Here is a 24,342-nt window from a genome sequence, read left to right on the forward strand (position 1 = left end):
ACATTAAGGTCCAAAGGGTCCAAAATTAAACTAAGTTTGATTTTAACAAAAATTGAATTCTTGGGGTTCTTTGATATGCTGAATCTAAACATGTACTTAGATTTTTAATTATGGGCCCAGTTTTCAAGTTGGTCCAAATCAGGGTCCAAAATTAAACTTTATTTGATTTCAACAAAAATTGAATATATGGGTTTCTTCAATTTGCTGAATCTAACCATGTATTAAGATTTTTAATATTTGGGCCCAGTTATCAAATTGGTCTAAAGGGTCTAAAATTGAACATTATTTGATTTCATCAAAAATTGAATTCTTGGGGTTCTATGATATGCTGAATCTAACCATGTATTTAGATTTTGGATATTGGACTATAATAGGTAAATGTCCAATTCAAAATTTTTAAGTTTTTTAGTTTAAGTTCTTAGACCACATTCATTCTGTGTCAGAAACCTATGTTGTGTCATCTATTTAATCACAATCCAAATTCAGAGCTGTATCAAGCTTAAATGTTGTGTCCATACTTGCCCCAACTGTTCAGGGTTCGACCTCTGCGGTCGTATAAAGCTGCACCCTGCGGAGCATCTGGTTTTTTTTAAATTGATGTTAAGAATTTCATTCAACTGAAATCTGCCATCTTTGCTTGAAATTGTTAAACAAAAATTGAATGTCTTAAAATCCCATTGTAAATTATTTTATATATTTGTAGGTTTTACAATCCTTGCCAGAAAACTGGTCTGTTAGTTTAGTTTCTCAATTTTTAAATCGTGCAATACGGAAAAGTATGAACAATAGTCGGACTACTCGAATAGAAAGAATGATGTCAAGGGGAGAGAATTTACAAGTGAAACAAAATATTATAGAGATTCAGAAGGAGTTTGTTACAATGAATGATGACAGGTAGGTCTTACATTATGTATAAAGTGTGAGGATAAACTGCCTTGGTTGAAAGATTTATTTGTTGTGCCTTTAATTTGATATATATTGGTATGTATCTCACTTTATTAGAAAGCTTTCTAATTGAAACTATGCCATGGGTACCTTAACTGACTTGTACCTAAATGTGTAGTTTGAACTAAAAATTTATAGCTCTTATGTATTATGCAAATCAGCTTTTAACATACTAGTCAATTATTTATGTCACATCAATGTTTTGTGTGATAGTAAAATGAGTGGGGTATACAGCTTTTGCTGAAGCTGTCCTTCCATTGGTTTGTCTATCATTCTATCATGTTGTTTGTCTACTTGGTTTGTCTGTCTGTTCATCCATTAGTCTAGCAAATATTTGTCACACTTTTCTCTAGTATATATCAACTGTTTTTGGTAATATGATGCAGGCATTACCTGTGAATGGGGACGAAGTCTGTATGAATTATTTTTTTGTAACTTAAATATTTGTTAAAAAAAAGAAACAGAAATACCGTAATGTTTCCGATTTTGGTTCTGTTGTTAGGAATTTTAGTTGTGACGTTATTTAATTTATGATGTCATATGCAATGTTAACAAAGAAACGCTATCACCAAATAACGTTCTTTCATATCAAGGAATTATTAAAAATGAAATTGGTATTGCGTTCCTTCCTATTTTATACTAGACTGATAAATATATATTTTACTCAAAGTTTCATACAAACGAGACTGGAAAAAGGAAGTACATTGTAGATTTCTGCGCAGATACAGGAATTCAAAGCACGACATAAAAAACTTTGAATGATTTTGAGTTCATCAGTACAATGAAAATTTCTGGAAAATTTCCCGATTTTTTTTTATTATTGATTTTTCTACCTTTATTGGGGACTGCGTCCCCATATTAAACAAACACAATGACGTGATTTTGTGTCAACAGTTTGACAGCGATAGATTGTTATATGAGCAAACTTTACAGATTAGACACCAACTTCCTGTTTGCCTATACTTTGATTTTTTGCAATATGTCAAATTAACTGAAACTTTTTTTCTTCATGCATTTCTCCAGTATTACTGAACCTAATTAATGCCTATTAGTTTGCTAATAATCTTCCAGCTGAAACCAGAACAAGGAAATGGGTAGACTTTCTAAGATGATTCACTTATAGGGTTTCTATTTAAAGCAGAAGCTGTCTTATTTTGGGATAGATGAAAATAGACCTATAAGAGAAACAATATCTCATTGATGATTAGATATAGGAATCAGTTCAAATAAATTATTAAGAAGATTTTTGACTTATTTAGGTTTTATGGAATAAAGATTGCAGGAAATTTTATCAAAACTGTTTTAATACTGGCTGATAACTATATCTTCAAATCCTCATTTCTACTTGTTAGAGTTCAAATGAGATAGTGCAGTTAATTTGGTAGATAGTTCTCCTTACTTATATATTGTCAAGAAAACTTTTAATAAAATTGTTATAAGATGTGCATGGTGTATGAATCAAATTTAAATAAAATCTGATAATCACATAGTAGAATAATTCCAATTTAGATATTCCCCAATTGTGTTCCATTACAATTCAATATTTAATTTAAAATTCATATTGCAAAATGAAAGCAATATTTACCCTTCAGTGCTCATAAGCACCTTGATTAAACGGATAACCCCCCAAAAGTCCATTAAAGATTGATTATTAGAAAAGATAAATCCTCAAGTAGGTATGACAGCTGGAACATGGATATAAACATAATAATTTCTCTTACTGTGGATTCATTTATTTTCATGGGTACCAATTTTTGTGAATTAAGGAAAACTTGCATATTCGTCGATATTGAATTTCGTGGTTTTGCTGAAGTCTGTATACAAACTTAAAGAAAATTCGACATTCGTTGAACATTGAATTTCGTGGTTTACCTGTACCCACGAAATCCAAGAAAATTGGTATCCAACGAATAATGAAGAATCCACAGTAGTTGATTTCATAAAACAAATTTTATTGCCAAAAAATGAGTCAAAAAAATTACGTCCACTAACATTATAAATATCAGTGTTACAAATGAATGTGATTGTTGTTTCCCCACGTTGTTCTGAGTTATCTCCCTTTGACCAAATTTTTAATTGTACTACTTCTGAAACTTTCTATTCAGGCCAAGGATGTCATGCTTTCTGCCTTCAATTTAAGATTCACTAAATTATTCATAGAATTTTCATACCTTGTTACATTCAATTAACCTGTATACTGTAATGCAGACATTGATCATAACTTGATTATACACCTTTAACAGCATTTCACCTTAATGAGGGTTTAACATCAAAGTATCAAACCTGTTTTTTGTTCTCTTTCATCTGTCTTATAATATAGCTTGATGTTTCAAATAACCTATTTCTCTAATTTGACTTTTGATTCATAAAAGTGAAATTTAATTTTAACTTTTTACAAAAGAAATACATTATCTAAACTACTATTTTAGAGATTTTTCTTTCCTAATTATAGTCTTAACCGAGATATAATTATATTAGGTACTCATCAAGAAAAATCTTTGCTAATATTAATGTTTTCATGGATAATTAGAGTACATTTAAATAAGGATATATTTCAGTGGCATGGCTTTCTATTGAAGTATTTTATATTTCACATTTATTTGCCATATTTTTTTTCACTTGCACGTACAAGAGTTAAAAAGTTTTTTATACTGCAACTAGATGTGTTTATTTCCTAAAAATATAGTAACACAGCTAGAGTGGGGTGCTCATTTTCGCCACATCTTTCCATGTTTTCTACAGTTTATGTTCAAGTCTAAATGTTTTTGAAGTATACTGATATTTCTATATGAAGATAACTTCAAATGCAAAATATACTTAAGCTTGAAAACCGGTTTGTTTTAAGAAAATCATCTGAAAAGTTAGATTAAAGGGTGTTTGAAATTTCCGGTTGTTTTGTCAATGGGGGACACATATTCGCTGTTTTAACACATCTATTTAAAACCAAATAACCGCAGCTTTTAACAATTTTTATCAAATAAATTGCATTATAGATGAATAGCAGACATTTCAAAGGTATAAAGAATTCAAAATTAGGGCATTCAGTCAAATATTTAATTAGAAATACTTTGAAATCGTGTTTTTTATTCAGGAAATTGTCCGTTTTTCGGTCATTTTCGGTAGGAACTGCAATTTTGTCTCAGTTTAAAAAAATATTATATTTGTTATAAAAATATAATTTACGGGTACATTTCTTCCATTTCAGCCATCCTTTGAAGTTTTTACACCTCAAAATCCTTAAACGGCGAAATTGTGTCCCCGTCGAAAATGAGCACCACACTCTATATTTTGTGCAATGTCAATTTCATCATGCAACTCTTTTTCCTACAATCAGGGGTTCATTAAGGGATTAAAATAAGTTTGAAATTTGTGTTACATTTATATAGCTATCAATTATTTTGATTTATAAAAACAGTATTAGGTCAATGTAATAAAGATATAAACTTTTTGTACTCGACATACAACTGGGGTAGAGCTCGGTAAAACATTGCCTTTACCCAATTTCTCAGCCTCATACAAAAACCTTTCTTGACATTGACCTAATATTGTATATATATATCCATAAAAAGAATGTTTGACTTGAAAAATAGAAAGAAACATGATAACAAGATTGGAATACAATGTGTAATTCTTATGCAATTCATTTGTAATGATAGTTTTCATTGGACGCTGAAAAATTGTTTGAACTTTGAAGGGGTAAACCCAATTTGTAACAGTAAAATCTATGTTTCACAAAGGCCAAGCTTAAAATACAATACAGTTATTTTCTACTTTGCTGTCACAAAATACATATTGCTCAAAAACTAGTTCCACGGTCACTTCCACCCCAACATAGTAGGTTCATGTGTATTCCAGGTCCTGAGTGGTTGTCATAAGTCTTCATCTTGTTTTGTTTTCAATCAATAGAAGATCTTTACTGGCTTTGTTTCTAATTTTCTGAGTTTTTTTCTGCCTAGACCTTGTGTTATTTAGAGCCTAGACCTTGTGTAATTTAGAGCCTAGACCTTGTGTGATTTAGAGCCTACCTTTTGTAAAAGACTGTCAGTATTTTTTATCTTTTTAAATTGTTGGGTTGCTGTCACATTTCCTTTTATTTATATTGACCAACCTGATACCTATGTATCTACTGTAGAATATTATTTATATTGACCAACCTGATACCTATGTATCTACTGTAGAATATTATTTATATTGACCAACCTGATACCTATGTATCTACTGTAGAATATTATTTATTATTTTCCCAAGCTATATGTCATGTATAGAGAGTTAGGATTAAGTGTTGAAAAGAGAAGGAATGAAATTTTTATACATTCCTGAAATCAAGAATTAAAATGTTTCAGGAATTTTCAACAAGTAAGCTTAAGTTAAACCCACTCAAATCTCGAATATATATGTAAAGATTTTACTGATTTGAATTCATCGATTTAAATTTGTAACAGAAAAGTACTTGAAAGGGTTTCTACTTTTGAATACTAATGTAAATATCTAGATTGAACAAGAACTAGTTTTTTGTATTACATAACAATAATAACAGTTAAGTATTGTGTTTTGACAGGCTGTTTTTACTCTATGTCAGTTTTAGTTTTAAATTTTGTATTTTACTTCCTTGTTCATTGTGTTTTACTTGACATTAGTTTTATTCAGGTATTAAATACAGACAGCTATGGATATAGTTTCACAATAACAACAGAATTATTTGTTAAATATTTAAACATATTTATATTCGGTCTGTTTTTATGAATGTTCTATATTTTGTTTACCATTAATATTTATACCTGTATGTTTAAAAACAACACTAGCCTAAAATCAATTTTTATTTCACATCTTTTATTTTGGAGGTTGGTCATTTGTGTATGTATTTGACCATTGATACACGCCTAAATCATAAAAGCTAAAAAAAAAAATAAGCACACATTAAGTGGTTTTGTACCTTTTATGTAAAATAAAGAAATTATATTAGTAATGGCTCTCCCTGCATACCACAATTGCTTTTTTGTGTTTGAAATTGCTCAAATACTTAATGTGAGCAAAATTCTTTTGAGTGAAATTAGTGACAAGTGCAAATAGTTTCTCCTCTGTATGTCAAACTTTCGTTCTAAATTATTGTTTGATTGTAGTTAATCTACTATTGATAGACCTTCCACTGGAAAAATAATGAAAATTGACTTTTCTCTCACTTGATTTTGCTGCTCTGTCAGTTGTTGATCTGATATGTTAAGTTTGTACTTGAAGAGTTATGAAATAGATTTTGTATTAGGGTTTTTATTATTTTTTTTGCTGAATTGTCTTTACATTTATACATGTATTCATCCTTATGTGCATCTGAAGTACAAAAACTTTTACATTTAAAAATAAATTATGCCTAAAGATGTTGAGCAGAATTTTTAAATGCAATTTTAAAATGATATTAACAAGTTTTATTCTGTTTAACCTACATTATAATGAATTATTCACATGGAAAATTTAATGGCACTTGTCAATATTATTACTTTAATAAACCACTTTTTATATGAACTTGTATGTATACAGATGATTTATAAATGAAGTTGCACTATATTATAATCCTATGACCTAGAAAATGTCATAAAAAGATTTAGTTTTAGATACCTTTATTGCACTGCAGGCAGATATTGCTCAAATCTATTTTGTATTATGAATTTGTGTGACACCATTAAACACATTTGGTTGAACAAGATGACTATTTAAATGAATAGTGTCTTCATTGATGCTCAGGTCAAGAAACTGTAGAATATTTAGAAATCAAGGAAGGGACCTCAGTGGTTTAATGGTTTAAGAAGTCAAACTGCTGTCTCACTAGCCTGTCAACACTGAGTTTGTGAGTTAAAATCCAGCGTGTGGCATATGCGTTCAACTCTAATTTAAATTGACAAGAATTGTCAGTTTTCCTACCAAAGGTTGATAGTTCTCTGGGCACTGTGGCTTCCTCCACTCTTCAAAACTGAATGCCACTAAATCATGTAAATATTTCTAGAGTGCTGAGAGTGGTGTTAAACATCATGCATTGCGACTCTTGCACTTAAAACATATCAATGATTGAAATTATTTTTGAAAGTTGTCCAGACCCTTGTATCCCCATATCATCCTGAATATGCATACACTATTTTGCACTGTTTGCAAAGCAAAGATGTTTGCTGCTAATTTGTGTCTTGTAGACACATCTTTTTTTTTCCCGAACATCAAAAATATGACATATTAATGTAGATTTTGTTATTCTGAATCACTAAAATATACTTTTATTAAAGAAGAAAATCCCCTTCTACTCAACGTTGGTGTCTTTTAAGTAGTAATGCTCTGTAAAGAGACTTTTATAACATTATCAATCAATCCTTGGGTAAATTATATACTTTTTAAAAATTTTATTAAATTGCACTAAAATAAATTTACAGTGTACTTTATTGTAAAATTTAACATGTTTTTCAGTTGGATTTCGTTTTATTTGACTTTTGTGATTATTGATTGTATTGGCCAGGGCATGGTGTTTGACCTTTTCCCCGGAGCACTTTATATCCTGGGGCATATTTAGTCTTCAGATTTAACTTTCCTAAAGAATTTAAATAGGCTATAAACTGTTGCAGTAAAATATTTACAGGTATTTTATGAGAAGTTTAAAGAGTTCATGTCTTACAACAATAATTTATACAAGCTAGTCATATGATTTGTTGTCCTTGTAAACAATATGTAAAGTTTGTATCAATTAGTTTCACTTTGTAAAAGAAAATGTAGCTGATATTCTGAGTTATTATGACAGCTTGTATAAAATTTAAAGTCAAAATGAAGATCTAGAAATTTGAAGAGACTGTCTGCAAAATCATTGAAAATAGAATTTGATGGCAGAGCATGCCTAAGTTTCCAAGTCACATTTAAAACTGTTGCCTGCCATGTTTTCTATAAAATTGAGAATTGAAATGGGGAATGTGTCTATTTCTTTTCTCACATAAATTGAATTACTTGTTCACCTGTTTGATTTTTGGTATTTTAACGCCCCTTTTAAATCCACTTTTTGAGCTATTTCGTGGCGGCTAGTTTTTATTGGTAGAGGAAGCAGGAGTCAATCGGAAAACTGACAATCCTAGTCAATTAAGATTGGTGTCGAGTGCAAGGTCAAATGTGATCTTTTTACCCTTTGAGGATGTCCGTGTAAAAAATCTCCTAGTAACTTCGTCCTCACGGTTAGTGTGATAGTGTCAGTACATGTATATGTAAATGGAAACGATATCAGTAATATTAGCTCTCATTCTACTAATAGCTCTATATTAAACTATAAATACTCCAAATATCATCAAGTTCCAATAATAAGATATATATGTGTATATAGTAAGTACGTTATCATTTATATAATGGTCAATCAGGTACGTTTTATTAAACCGTCACTTGACCGAGATAATTAATGTGTAATTTATGCAGGAACATACACGTCTTTGTAGATAACTGAAAAGACTAGGTAGTATAGTGTCTAACAAATCTATTTATTGAGAGCTGTGAAAACAGTTGCTGCTGAAGTAATATATGTGTGTTCAACTGTACTCTTAAGAGCACACTAGTTCAGTGCAATGAAAACAGAACTGTAAACTTGATTTTACGTATGAATGAAACCAGTACAAACTGAATCTCTGTATTAAATACCTTCTCATAAATATTTGTTTCCTCTTCTCTTCATTTTGTAGAGTGAAGTATGTTTAAAGTACAAAGTTTGGTATATTTTATCAAGCAGAAAATGAAAACTATGAAGTGTCTGAATCCTTTTAATGCATCATAATACTAGTATTGGGATCTGCTAAGAAATTATAGCTGTGAAAATGTACCTGTAATAATTTCCTTGAACTAATCAAAATATCTGTTCTTATTAACTATACAATGAAAAAAGAAAATCACAAAAATATAGAATGGCGAGGAAAATTCAAAACGGAAAGTTCCTTATCAAATGGCAAAATCAAAAGCTCAAACACAACAACCAAATGGATAGCAACTGTTCTTCCTGACTAAGTACAGAATTTTTTTTATTCAGAAAATGGTGGAATAAACCTTTTTTATAGCCAACTAAACCTCTTACTTGCATGACAGTTGCAGTAATTTCCGTTGTGTTGACAATGATGTATGAACAAAAGGAGTAGACAATTTTCTGAAAAAAACTGATAGTAAAACTCATCTTTCAAAACAATGGACAATTTCCTATATATGATCAGAAGAAATTGCTTAGGTTTGAAAAACATAAAAACAATGTATTGTCAGGATGCAGAGAAATCATAATATTTTGAAAATGAATTTATGGTTCTCGACTTAAACTTCTTTTTCAAGGCTGGACAGAATACCTCTAAAGGTTGTAACCATTGCATACAAACTTGGTACCACGATTGAAATTTGACAGTCTGTCATTGTTAGGTGTCTGAAAAGATTTACAATTTAGTCAGTCATTATAGACCGAGATGATTTAGTACATAGTTATAACTGCTAGTATGAAAAGATAAATGTTATTTATTTAACTTTTTAAAGTTTGAACCTATTCAGAATAAAACTTGTATGTATACTGTAAACACAGATAGATGTATGGATGACTTTAATAAGATTAAGACTGTATTTAGTGCTTGTAACACATGCACATGCTATGTATGTCATCCTTGACAAAATGGAAGATTCAAATAACTGCATCAAGCATTAACTGATTACAACATCTCCAGCAAAAAAGGTTGAGGGGGTTAGGGGGTAGGGTATACATAGAAATCACTCTTTTGTACCATGCTGTAAGGTATTACAGGTGGTATTCTCATCACCCACTACCAGAGGGTGTGTCATTAATAAACTTAAAAATCATGTAGAACAGTAATGATAGCTTTTATTTTTACAAGGAGTATTGTGTTCCACTTATTTATGATTAATAGTTTCAAACAAAAAAATGTACTGGTATTTAGATTTTTCAAAGTAGATTTATTATTATTGAATATTTTTGTTGCTTTTAGCTCTTTCTTCCGGATTTCTCATCATTTAAAAAAAAAATTATGTTCACAAATGCATTTATATATAATAATGGAAAATCAAATTTTAAAGTAAATGTAAAAATTTGTATGTTTGTTACTTTTCCATTAGTGAAAATGTCAAAAAGAAATTGCGTGAGAAAATTACTTTGTTACCAGTAATTCCCCTTAGAATAAACATTGATTTTTGTAGAGACAGCCACTCCAGATCTTTTTACAAAACCACATTTAGTAATGAAAGGTAAAAAACTTTTTCAAGAATTTTATCATTTGTAAGGTGATGATTGTAAAAGGGCTTGGTAGATACACAATGAGACTTGTCAATTGTGATGATTGATCAATAGATGGGTGTCAACCTTAAATTTTTATATTGGGATCAGTTCAGCTGTATCGATTTTAGGTTTAAATTCTTCACTAGATCATAAAGAATGAAATGATAAATTGGTAAAAAGTATGACTATAGAATTACTTTAAAGAATGTAACTAGATAAACCTGAAATATTTTATATGTTGACATTCTCTTTTAGGCCAACTAAAATTAATTAGTAGATTTTCATCCAAGTTTTTGAAAAAAATGGGGCGGGTGGGAGGATTTTATTTTTTAAATTTTATTCATATGAAACCATTTTGTGACGAATTCTTCAACTATGCAAGTGTAATAATAAGCTTATATCATGTATACACAGGTATGAGGAATCTTACATTATTTTTCAAATCCTAAGATAAATGTCTCTAATTGCGGCTTTAGAAACTAAACAACAAAAACGTGTAGAAATGCTCTCTTCAGTTGGACTTTCTACACCAAATGTATTTGGGTTTCTAAACGATGGTTTTTAGTCCCCATAAAATGAAGCAAATGCATTGGTATGCAACACAATTATTATGAGTACAGAATAAAATGAAAACTCAAACAGTGTTGAAAATAATAGGGTTGGTACTAATGCATTTATCTTTAATCCAGTCATGTTTTCTATATCAATGGGTTCCAAGAATTTTGCGCTTTGGATATCTTTCACATTTAAACTTTCTGACACAAAGTCACTGCTTAAAACAAATCCAGTTTTCTAATCACAGAAATTTGTGAAATACCGCGATTTGTGGTCTAGGACACACCGTTTTTCTCGTAACACGAATATTTCACTTGTTATCAATCTTTACTCTCGGAAGATGATGTTGTCATCATAGAGCAGCAGAATATGTCGACAATCATTTTGGTTAAGTTACTCGAGGTACAAAACCGAAATTTGAAACAGGAAGTCATAAATGAAACGAAATTTTAACGTTCATCGGTAACGGAAACGAACAAAATCCGTAAATCGTAAATTTTATTAAATTAAAAAAAATCGGGGCGGGACGATTTCAGAGGGGCGGGCGGGGATGAAAATCTATCAATTAATTTTAATTGGCCTTATATCACTATATTATTGTGCTTGTAATATAGTATTTGTATATAATACAATGGAAAGATATTGGGTACATGTCAATATGGCAACAGTTAAAAAATCTTAAAAGATTTGCTCAAATGCACCAGGTGTATACATGATTCAGATGGAGGCAAATTTTCTTCAGGGTCTTTTAAAAGCAATATAAAGTCTTCAAGAATCAACAGGGTACTATGTCACATGCTGATTATTATACATGCATGGTGAACAAAAACTGACAGATATATTCCTACTTATTTGTTTAGAACTGTGGGTTATACCCACAAAAAAATTGACTTTACACGGTGAAACAAAAACTTTATATAAGACCTATTGTCTCCCAAAAATCTTGGTAGGAAATTGGACGTCATGAATAAGCAATAATGATATCATGGATTTGATGCCTTTGCTAAACTTAGTCAAACCAAAGTCTTATAAAAATTGTTAATTTGTTTCTATTAAGCATGCAGCTTTTTGTAGATACTGTATGCTGTTCTTGATACCTGAGCAAAACTTTCCTCGATTGAATGGCATGTCTTTTTGTAATCTGTTACTATGAGAGCTAGCACATTAAAACTCTGGATTGCCATATATTAGACTAGTAAAAGACTGGAAGACTGAGTTAATTTTTGTATCATACTAAGTTTCTCATTTCTTTTGATTTGAAATTCAAGACATTGGTGATTTGGTCATCACCAAACACTGATTACTGTACTAATCATGCAGCAGCAATATACTTCTTATAGCCTTATTTCTTCCTTCCTTCTTTACTTTCTTTCCGTCTTATTGATGAATTCTACAAATTAATACAATCCCATTGTACTTTTAACAGATGCATGGTATGTAAACAAATTCAAATTTGTCAAATTGTGAAAATTCTGTAGTGCAGTGGGATATATTTTAAGTGTGCTAGTTATACAGACATTTTTTCTTTTCTTTCAATAAAGTTAGCATGTTTAAAACATATTATATAGGAGTATCACATTTCAAATGGTAATTCTACACTTCTCAGGTTATTTTTTATTCATAGTTGACCAAATAAAATAGGTAGGATTGATTCTTCTTTACCTTAAAGTAGGTATCATATTTAAAACACAGTTTAGTGTATTTTTAAGTTCTTATCGCTCTAGTTAAAATGTTTTTAAATATCAATAAAATTCTTATGCACAAAAGAAAAAGAATAGTAAACTTTGTAAAGAGGTTACATTTATTATGTATCAGCCTGTTACAAAAAGTTTTCTATAGGAAATAAAAAAATGTTAACCAGACAGATCACCAAACTACTCAGCAATTCACTTTTAGTTTCTGTAAAGGCTGACTTGTACGAATGTCTTGACACTTATCCATGTTTTCCTCCATTTATATCTTCTGGCATGTCTGGTGCAATCCTTGATTCATGTTCGCGGAGAAAGCTCGAGAAAATTTTGAAATTTTTTGTTAATGTGGGAACATATTTAAAAGTGTAGGTGCATATATTTAGGTTGGTATCAATTTTCGTGGTTGCAAAAAAAAATATGCTAGTCTGTTGTTTCATCACTTTTGAATTTCATTAAGCATTTAGATTCGTAATTTCCTCCTACTTCATATCTAAAAATAAAATGCATATGTATTAAAAGTTAAAAAGACATACAATAAACATGCACAACTGTATCATATAACAGATACCTTTCTTTCAAGGTCAGGGATATTGTTAGGTAACAAAGGAAATGTCATAGATGACCCTTTCTTTCAAGGTCAGGGACATTGTAAGGTAACATAGGAAAAGGTTAACGGTTAAGTAATACAATAAGTGGGAGCTATTATGTTTCCTTAAAGTGCAGAACATAAATATTTTGGAGCACTTCAGGAAAAATGTTTTGCCTTTTTGTCATATGAAGTACTTCAGGAATAATGTTTTGCTTTTATTATCTATGGTACACAGGGTAAATTTGGTGGTTTGGTAGTTTGGAAGCAATTGGTTCTGATTGAGGCTATTAGATTTGGTAGTTAGCTTAGGCAAATCTAGTGCCCTTTTGTGGGGAAAATTTGATTGATTATATAGGGAATCACTGAGGCATGACTGGAGCCCCCCTCCTTTTAGGTCAGTTAGTGGGCCCCCTCTTATAAAAAGTTATGTATCCACCACTGGTTTGGAGTGTTGCATTTGAGTAATATTTAATATTTTTAATTCATCAAATAGAATGATGAAAATAAAATGTATTAAAGTGAAAGGGTTTATACATTACCGTTTTATACCTGAACATGTACTTTCTTATAAAAAGCAGTTAATTTATGTAATCTAAAAACTTATAAACTAATTAGCATTTATTTAGTGATGAACTTTTTGGCAGTTAACTTTTCTTTCAAAACAAATTCTAATGTTCATGTCCATTGGACGGCCCAATCTTGGCTTTGTATATCAAAGGTTTAACAAACATATGTTTATTATTGATCATGATCTTATGTAAAATCATTGACAAGTAATCAATCATTTAATTAGTAAAACTTTAAATTGACTTGTTTTTCCACCAGTTTTCGTGTTGTCACACTAAAGTAGGATAAAACCTATTAAAGATGTAATGGTAAACATGTTTCTGCATAAAATATTTGTGGTTTTCATTTTTGCAATTAAAAGTCACCAGAATAAGTCATTTTAAGCACCACCCTTAAATAATCAGCTTAACAGTATTTCAAATGATTTATCATATCTCATTCAAAAATTTGTTTTTCTTTATTACAAAAGAAACTAAATACAAACAATATTTCTGATAAACAAAAGAAATTAGGGATGCTAATGGAATGTTTCCTTACAAGTGGACAAAGAAGCAATTTATTATAGAAATGACATGCTTATACATTTTCCTGTGATCCTATGAAATAAAGAAATGATTTCATATTTTATAAGGATTTAAATGTCATTTTAGATGTAACACATTGAATATGATGCTGTTATGATTGTAAAATCATTGTTAGGTGTAAAACATTATTTGAACTCCCTTAAAACAAAAGAGTGAATAATATTTTCATGTATTAACTGTTTGAAACAAATCCATAACCAATAATTGGATATGTGTTAAATATGTTTTTCTTCACAACGACAGGAATGGGACAATGGAGTAGGTTCAGTAAGACCTCATTTTGGCCCCAAAATATAGCAGTTTTGCAAAATTGTGAAAACTTAATCTTTTAGCTATTTATTTGAAAGAAGAATGCTTCTGCTACACAAATGTGGTCTGTTTTTGACAATACAATGCACATATATCGGGTACTTAACATCATGTAGTCATGCTAAATTACTGAAATCTTCACAATTTTAGCATTTTGGTTAAATTTTAGACGGTTTCCGTCTTAAATGAAAGTGGCCGCATTCGTGTTCATTCATAATATTGGATTGTAAGTTGCATTTGATGATAATACATAACATATATAAAGGTTGAGGATAAACACAGATGCGGCCACTTTCATTTTTGACAAAAACCATCTGAAAAGTGACGATTTTTTGCATATTTGATAGATTTTATTATTTTAGCTTGAATCGGAGGGTTTTTAATGACTTAATCAGCTAAAATCTTTCTCATAAACTGATTGAATCAATTGGAATAGACACTTAAGTGTTTAAAAAGTGTCCAAATTTTTTCGTTAGATGAACCTAAAATTTGAGGCCAAAATCGGCCTTTACCAGACCTACTCCTTTATATAAATTATAAAACAGCTGCCACTTGAAAGCAAGATTTTAAAATTCTTCCAACATGCTTACTTGAGACTGTTTGTTAGGTGTTTTTATTTTACTTTTGATTGTTAGTGTACTGATGAAACATTTAGGAGAAACATGTTTTAATGTATCTGAGATATTTAACAGTCCTATTATGAAGTCTCTAACTCCTAAAACTTTCAGCGAGGTGAGAGTTATTGCTCACAAGGCCTCACTGTGACTCTGAGACCAAGAACAGCCATAAGATTACTGTTCCTTTGCTTTTTGTGTGCTTTGCTGTGCATCTTTTCTTTTAAACTTTGGTGGATAGATGTCTCTGACATTGACAATCATACTACATCTCCTTATTTGTATACTGGTTTCATGTCATGAATGAATACCTGATGTTACCTCTCTTTTCTATTCTATAAATTACAGGACACTTACTATTAAGCATTGGAGAGATTGGATGTGTCTAATTTAAAATAATATATTCTTGTTTGTATAAATGCAAAAGGATAGATTTCAAGATAATTTAGGTGGAGGGTCTTTCAGCAATTTCATCTTAATTTATGGTAAAGCACAATAAATGCAGGATATACAATTATATTTAATGACATGTTTGGGTAAAAGGCTTTGTGTCACATGAAATGGGGATGCTTTATAACAGTTACTTATCAACTCTAAACACAAACATCCAGCTGCAGGAGTTTCTCGCTGTATTGAAGACCCATTTGTGGCCTTTGGCTGTACTCTGCTCTTTTACTCTGGTTGGGTTGTTGTCTCTTTGACACATTCTCCATTTCCATTCTCAATTTTATTTGTTGTCTTGCTAAAATAAAATACACCAATTATTTCTACCATTGATAGGAAAATAGATAATAGGTTGGCATTATATATACAATGTGCCACATCTTTTTTGTATGCATAGGATACAAATGTGTAGCATGAGGACATATAGCTGAGTTTTATAGTACAGTTCTTTAAATATTGTACAAAAGATAATCATCATCAATGTTTAATTAAGATTGGTAAGGCTGTAAATTGGCTTTTTTCTTCTTTTGGTTGAAACAGGATCTTGTAGATAACATTTGGACCTCTTGTTTCACCTTTAATCTCATATTTGTTTAATTTGGATGATTATATCCAATTGTTGTCATATTTATCAGTTTGTGGTCTTTCATCATCTTTACTTGTACCTACCTATATATAGGACTGGTAGTTTGTACTGTAAGGTCCCACATCCTGGTTGTCTATCTAATATAGTAGTTATATGGATTTCCTGTTTTTCTTTAAACAGATGTTTACCATGTATAACTGTCAAAGTGGGATGAAATTTTCATGGATTTTCCACATTGACACAAGAAATGATGTTTTCAAAGTTTATTTTGCTGTTATTAGGTAACAGTTTTTTTTCTAATGTGTAGAACTATTGACATTTTGCTGAAAGTCTTGTAATGGGAAGGTTGACATTCTTCTTGTGCAATTTTTATAGAACATATTTATTTGTTAATAAAAAATATACATCAATTATTTATTAGTCATTCTTATGTATACAGGTCTATACAACAGGTCATTCTAACCTCTGTACTAATGTTTGTCATGTATGCTGTCTGTAAACCTTTGTATTTACATGTGTTTTGAGATGTTTCTCTACACCTTATCACTATTTGTAAGCCATTACTGGACATCACAAAGGTTCCCATGAAATTTTTGACTAGTGATTGTTGTATGATGTCAATAGTTCTATCATTGCAGATTCTAAAGTCAAGTGTCTCAGATCCCCTAATAGCTTAAACTAAAACGTTGGTACAAATCTAGGATTGGGACGAAATTCAACTGAGGTCAGAATGAAAATCTGAATCCTCTTCCAGGGACAGTGCCACACCCTTTGTAAACGGTCAACATCCCCACCCCTAAACCATATATATTCTTGTATGGGACAATAAAACAAATCAAATGAAATGTAGGTAAAGTCCCTGGGGGTCATCACCACCCCTTCCTGTTTGAATACTTATAAATGGTGGAGATCCCCACTCGTAAGCCATATATATTCTTATATGGGACAAAAAATCAAATCAAATGAACATGGGACCATATGAATGGCGAGTTATAGGAGATTTGTTTGGGAGACTTCGTAACAGCATCGTGTTACAATTACTTCTTGTTATTCCCCTATCTAATATACATCTGTTTATAGATGTTAGTCTAAGTTTGTTTTGCCTTTCATCCCTATGGACCTACTTTGTAGAAGCTACCTTAAGAATTTATTGGTAATTTATTCTCATGGTTTCATATTTGTTTCACATTTATATTTTTGGCCATTAATCAGGCTGTTGGTTTTTCCATTTGATTGTTTTATACCTTTTGTCATGATGACAACTGACCTTTTTAAGAGCAACTTTTGGGTATGGGTTTTGCTCATTGTTGAAAGTGGTAGTGTTACCTATAGTTGCTTTAACATCTAAGTTATTTGGTCCCTTGTTGATAGTTGTCTAATTAGCAATCCTAAATGAGGCTCTTTTTATTAGTATACAGAGCTCTCAGGTATTACGTGAGACTTATACAAGTTTAGTACATATAGGCCTCTTGTTTTATCTCTATATGATATGCAGGATGATCAACTTCTCCTCCAATGATCACCAGGTGTCAACATACCTGATGTACCCTGTAATTACCTGGAGATTTTACCTGTACAGGTATGTACACCAGCTTGTGATAACCTCAAGACTATGCCATTCATCTTGCAAGAGGTCATTTATCAATCCTGGACTTAATGGTCATCTTTTGAAAAGGGATATCCATTTAGTTTGAAGATTTTATAAAAGAGATGAGATAACCGATATCTTTTGTGTTGGAAAGTGGTACCCCATTAGCTGTTGGTACTATAATGTTTTAAGTGCAAGTACTTAACACTTTTAGAGACTGTCATGCTTAGTGTACTAATTTACAGAAGAATCCTGAACGAACCTTGTGACAAGTTGTGTGTCTCTAAGTAGGAGAAACGCTGTTTATTGTGTCATACATTGAACTCAAACTTCTATTAAAATGAGTTTTTACATGCATTTTGCTGTGTGTTTTGTTTATTCAAAATTGGCTGGAGGTAATAGGGGGAGGGGGCTCGGTTGAGATCTCACAGAACATGTTTAACCCTGCTGTTGCACCTGTCCCAAGTCCGGAATCTGTAGCCTTTGTTAGTCCTAAACTTTCCATCTGTTCAAATTTTCCAGTTTTTGCCTAAAACGGAAAGATATTCAAAGATCCTTGTAGATTTAGCCACAATTAATTAATGCCAACAAATGCAATCTACAATTTGACGCATTCTGATGACACTGTTACAAAATATAACTATATATAGTCTAAATTGCCAAAGTAATGATATTTCTGTACCCAGCCCAGACTGTTATTATGTGTTATCAGTGGGTGGGTGGATTTTTATCTCCGTGATGGACGTTACCTAGGAGTAAGCACCCTGCAACACCGATATGAAAGCCTCTGGTTTTTGTCTTCACAATTTTTTGATAAAAACTTTTACATTTAAAACAGATTTATTCTGTTTTAATGCAATTTCTTTTATGATGTAACTCTTCATTTTAACAATACAGGCTGTTTTATGGAAATTCCTTTTCATGTTTTATACTCATGTAATATGTTATAGTTGTTTTATACACTATTCTTTTGAAGATATTATTGCCTGTTGACTGGCACAAGACCAGTAACCTTTGAAAGGGGCGATTAAAATTCACAATTGTGTTGTTCACATCTTAAAGACTAACATAAGTAGGAATGATATGAATTTGAGGAGGTGTAATGCAAACATATATATGTAGAACTAGCATTTAAGTAAAAGTACCATATCAGGACAATGACATTTAATTAATTGCTCCCTAAAGGATCCTTTAAAGAAAATTCCTCCAAATTAGCCAGTATGTAGGGCATTGTGGTCAATGCTGTGCTTCTAATACAAGACTCTTGTTAGTCAGATTAATCATCATACTTTATTTAATCTTTTACATATTAATAGAGAATACTTACAAAGAAATAAAACAATGCAGATGTTTCATATCATATACTGCTGATTATGCTGAAAAAAAATATTTGTGCTAGTCTGAATTTGGAGTAAATTTCTGTCCTTGTAAAATCTATACTGCTGTTTTAAACAATTGTGCAAAAGTGAATTTATTTTATCAAGAAACACTATGAATATTGGCATTCACAGTTTCACACTGAGAAAAATTATTATTTCTAGTTAAGTCAGTTGAGCATACAAAATGGACTAAAGGTAACCATGGTACAAAAAATGTATTTCATTAGTTCGAAACAAAAAAATTCAAGGTTACTCCCTGTTCTTGATAAATTTAAAATGATCGTTCCTGCTGTGGTCAATATAACAGTTATTGACTGTTTTATTCAGAAGAGAAAATAGAATCTATATAATTTATTGAACCACAAGTATTTTAAATCTCCAGAAATAAATTCTGTGGTTTATTTAACAGCAGCTTTAGGTGACAGTTAAGTCTAAGGGATGAGAATGTTCACAGCTTGTAGAAAATAGTTTATACGTAGTATATATACTACATGAATATCAATGCATCTGGTTATAACATTTGTTAGCTGTTCTTTTTTTTTGTTGGTATTTTCACATAAAACTTAATTTGTATGCAGCTCTAAATATTGTAAACCATAAAAGACGTAGGTCTAATATAAGAGGACAGTTATTACTTCAAAGCACATGTATTATCTTGTTTTGTTTTGTTTTTCATTTTTTGTTGTATTAAAATCAGGCTGATGTTTTTCTCTTTTGAATACATATTGTTTAACTCAGCTTGCTTTTATTTCCTGCAATAGGGTAAGGGGTTTGTTCATTGTTAAAGGCAATGCTTGTATGGTGACCTGAATAGTTGTTCATATCTTTTTCTTTAGTTCTTATGGATAATTTAGGGTTCGTGTTGCTTAGTCTTTATTTTTCTATGTTGTGTCTTGTGTGTACTATTATTTGTCTGTTTGTCTTATTCTTTTTTAGCCATGGCGTTGTCAGTTTATTTTTGATCTATGAGTTTGACTTACTAATAGGCAATCAAACCACATCTCAGTATATTTATACCATTATAAAGAGTAACTGCATGTTTTTTTTTAAAGAATAGCTCAGTACAGATTGATACAAAGAATTTGAAAAAATGTTTTAGAAAATTAAAATTTGAGACTTTTATAAAAAATCTTTGTCTGCATATTACTAAAAAATACAGTGATAAAAACATACTTTCTGTTAATTTACAGTTACTTTTAAAATAAATAGTACATTAAAACATCCAGACATATATATCTACGTGTGTTAGCTGGTACTAATGACATTTCTAGACTTACAAATTTTAAAGATTATATCACTATAATGGTGTAAAGTAGGATGTTTACATCCACCCACTTGTGGTACAAAGGTATTATCAAACTTGTTAAATGTTCCGATCGGTCAAGATAAAGATTGATTTAGACACACACCTTTTCACCCTGGGTACTTTTAATTCAAATGTTTGATTTGACCTTGGAATTGACATGTCCATTGGCAAAACTAATTTAATACATTTGTGCATGTTCAGTCTTCATTTCAGTCAACAAATAAACACTGTCAAAGGTTAAATGGACAAACACAGTTCAGCCATTTGGTCAGGTTGACAAAAGTACCAACATCTTAATAAAGGGTTGTTATCATGTATTGTGATCCCCATTGTAAAATTTTGATCCAATGGCAAATATTTCTTGTGTGTTCAGGAAGAGAACAAATTAACAATGAATTGTTAAATTTTTAGTTCAAACGTTCATTTTTCAACATGAAAATAAATTTCTATCCTTAAAATTTTACATCAATTTAAACATACTTATTCTGTGATGACAACCCATGTTTGTTCTGTATGGACCCATTTGTGGTTCCATATCTATTAGCAGAGAGAACCACATTATTATGAATTAATAAGACAGCAATCAAGGCAACCTCAAAAACTCCAAAAATCCTCCAAGGCAACAAGGCAGAATTTTTTATATGCCCGCAAAAATTGAAAAATTTTTGGTAGTATATTGGTATCACATCACGTTGGTGTCGTCATCGTCGTCGTCCGAAGACATTTGGTTTTCGCACTCTAACTTTTGTAAAAGTAAATAGAAATCTATGAAATTTAAAGACAAGGTCTATGACCATAAAAGGTAGGTTGGGATTGATTTTGGGTGTTTTGGTCCCAACAGTTTAGGAATAAGGGATCAAAAACAGGTCCCAAATAAGCATTTTTCTTGGTTTTTGCACAATAACTTTAGTATAAGTTAATAGAAATCTATGAAATTTTAACACAAGGTTTATGAACACAAAATGAATGTTTGGATTGATTTTGGGAGTTTTGGTCCCAACAAATTAGGGGCCAAAAGGGTCCAAAATTATAGTGTGTTTGATTTCATCGAGAAATGAATTATTGGGGTTCTTTGATATGCCAAATCTAACCATGTATTCAGATTCTTAATTTTTGGTCCTGTTTTCAAATTGGTCTACTTTAAGGTCCAAAGGGTCCAAAATTAAACTTAGTTTAATTTTAACAAAAATTGAATTCTTTGGGTTCTTTGATATGCTGAATCTAAACATGTACTTAGATTTTTGATTATGGGCCCAGTTTTCAAGTTGGTCAAAAATTATTATATTAAGTATTGTGCAATAGCAAGACATTTTCAATTGCACAGTATTCCACAATAGCAAGAAATCTTCAATTGCACAGTATTGTGCAATAGCAAGAAATTTTCAATTGCACAGTATTGCACAATAGCGAGAAATCTTCAATTGCACAGTATTGTGCAATAGCAAGAAATCTTCAATTGCACAGTATTGCGCAATAGCAAGAAATATCTAATTGCACAATATTGAGTAATAGCAAGAAATTTTCAATTGCACAGTTTTTATGAAATATTCTTTGAAAATTTGAGTTATCTTTCTTTGTCCAGAATAGTAGTTGAATCAACTTAAATCATTGTTTTATACAATATACAAAGTTTATTCACTTTTACTACCAACTAATAAATTAAAACAATCTTTACCATTCAGTGATTACAAGCACTTTTTTTACATTTTAATATTTTTTCTCATTTCAGATTTCATAAATAAAAAGAAAATTTTTTCGAACATTTTTTTAAGAGGATTAATATTCAACAGCATAGTGAATTGCTCAAAGGCAAACAAATTTTTTAGGTTCATAAGACCACATTCATTCTGTGTCAGAAACCTATGCTGTGTCAACTATTTAATCACAATCCAAATTTGAATCCAGCTTAAGCCTGTAATTCAGTGGTTGTCGTTTGTTTATGTGTTACATATTTGTTTTTAGTTCATTTTTTTACATAAATAAGGCCGTTAGTTTTCTCGTTTGAATTGTTTAACATTGTCTTATCGGGGCCTATTATAGCTGACTATGCGGTATAGGCTTTGCTCATTGTTGAAGGCCATACGGTGACCTATAGTTGTTAATGTCTGTGTCATTTTAGTCTTTTGTGGATAGTTGTCTCATTGGCAATCATACCACATCTTATTTTTTATATTAATGTTGTGTCCATACTTGCCCCAACCGTTCAGGGTTCAATCTCTGCGTTCGTATAAAGCTGTGCCCTCAAAGCATCTGGTTGTTTCTGTAATATTCTTACTTTTTACAGCTGCTTAAATTCAGCTTTATACACACATTTTATCTTACTATAATGAAAGCTCAAACAGCTTTGACTCTTCAGATTGCCAATTGGTCAACAATTTTTCAAGTTATTTGCAGTTTATACTCATAAAAGAAGGAAATCACAGGAAAAACTAAATAAAGAGTAAGTTCAGCGCCACTGTAACTTGTTATTTGATTTGATTTTTTTTGGTCTGTTGGTTGCTGTCTCAATTTGGCCCTCATCTACATGAGGATGCAGGATACCTTAAATTTATTATTCAATAATCAGGAGATATATTCTAAATCATTGCCAGGTATTTTCAATTTGAAAATATTTATCTTTGGATAGCAGTGCCCTGCAAACTAAGTTTGGTATGTTACAAGATAAATAAAAATGGTTATTTGGCTTTGATTTTGCAAAGATCTCCACCATTTGTAGCATCATGGACATTTTATGACATAAAACTTGTACTTTTAACCCTGTCCATACCATATGTTATTTGATGGGATCATTCATTGCTCAGACAGGTAACAATAAACAAACACCTGATTACACAAATCCTCTGATCCTATTGTATTTTATAACTATGTAGACATTATATATGATTTACAGGGACAACTATATAAAGAGAATTTGTTTGAATATTGAACTGTAGTCCATTGATGGGGATTGTTTGATTAAACATCCTCAATGGAATGAGGTCAATGTTCTTTTTCATTGTTGGTTTAAAGAGCTTTCTATATACATTATTTTACACTTTGTTTCGCTTGAAACTTTTAAAATGTGACCAAGTTTGGCATAACTTCATATTTTACACTTAATAATATTTGCTGATTAAATACTTTAATTAGTAGTAGAAAATGTGTAACTGATTTCCGTGAACAATTAAATAATACATGGACCTCTGATATTTCTCTTTTGTCAGATTGCTTTTTAAATGCTGCTCCGAATTTGTCTTGTTTTGCCAGCGTCTAGACAAAAAAATAAATGAACTAATAGCCAAGGATGTATAATGTCATGGACCATAAAATACTGGTCAAGTTCTATTCTTGGTGGTTATAAGATAATCATATTGAATAGTTTGTCATACAATGTTTGATAATCATGGATATATTGAAATAAAATATCATTTCAATACACCTCTGATAATGTGATAATGTTAAAAACAATGCTGATCTTGCATTAAATTAGATTTAGAGTTTGTTTCCCTTTTTTAGCAGATTCACAAAAATGACTCTAAAATTCATGCTTATTTTCCCATAATAGTCCCTAATGTTAGTCACACCTAGATGTAGACAGAAAATACCTATTTCAGAATGACAAAAGTCATTATTTAGTTGTCAAAAGAAATTCATCTTCATTGTTAAGTGTGTGACCTGTTCAGTGATTCACACAAACTGTTTCCACGCAGAACAACCACACTATTACTACTTTGATGTATGTGAGAAAGTTAAGACATTTTGTTCTGATAATACGAATAATTTGCATTTTTTCTATGTATATATTTATTAATGAGATCTGCTTTTGAATAAAGTTAAAATGAAATATAAATGACCCCGAAAGATTATTTTAGATTTAAAGCTGAATGATGACACATTTATATATGAATATTTACAAAAAGAGATGTGATCAAAATGACAAT

General features: G+C 30.8%; 1 protein-coding gene across 3 annotated transcripts in view; it reads left to right on the forward strand.

Moving 5' to 3' along the window:
- The window catches only part of LOC139530020 (transforming growth factor-beta receptor-associated protein 1-like), a 60,688-nt gene that overhangs the window by 23,077 nt on the left and 13,269 nt on the right, over positions 1-24,342 (forward strand). For all 3 annotated transcript variants that reach the window (XM_071326042.1, XM_071326044.1, XM_071326043.1), the window contains one exon: positions 704-894. In XM_071326042.1, coding sequence (XP_071182143.1) covers positions 704-894 — 191 coding nt within the window. The remainder of the gene's footprint in view (positions 1-703; positions 895-24,342) is intronic.

Source organism: Mytilus edulis, chromosome 7 (genome assembly GCF_963676685.1).
Source record: "Mytilus edulis chromosome 7, xbMytEdul2.2, whole genome shotgun sequence".
Lineage (NCBI taxonomy): Eukaryota > Metazoa > Mollusca > Bivalvia > Mytilida > Mytilidae > Mytilus > Mytilus edulis.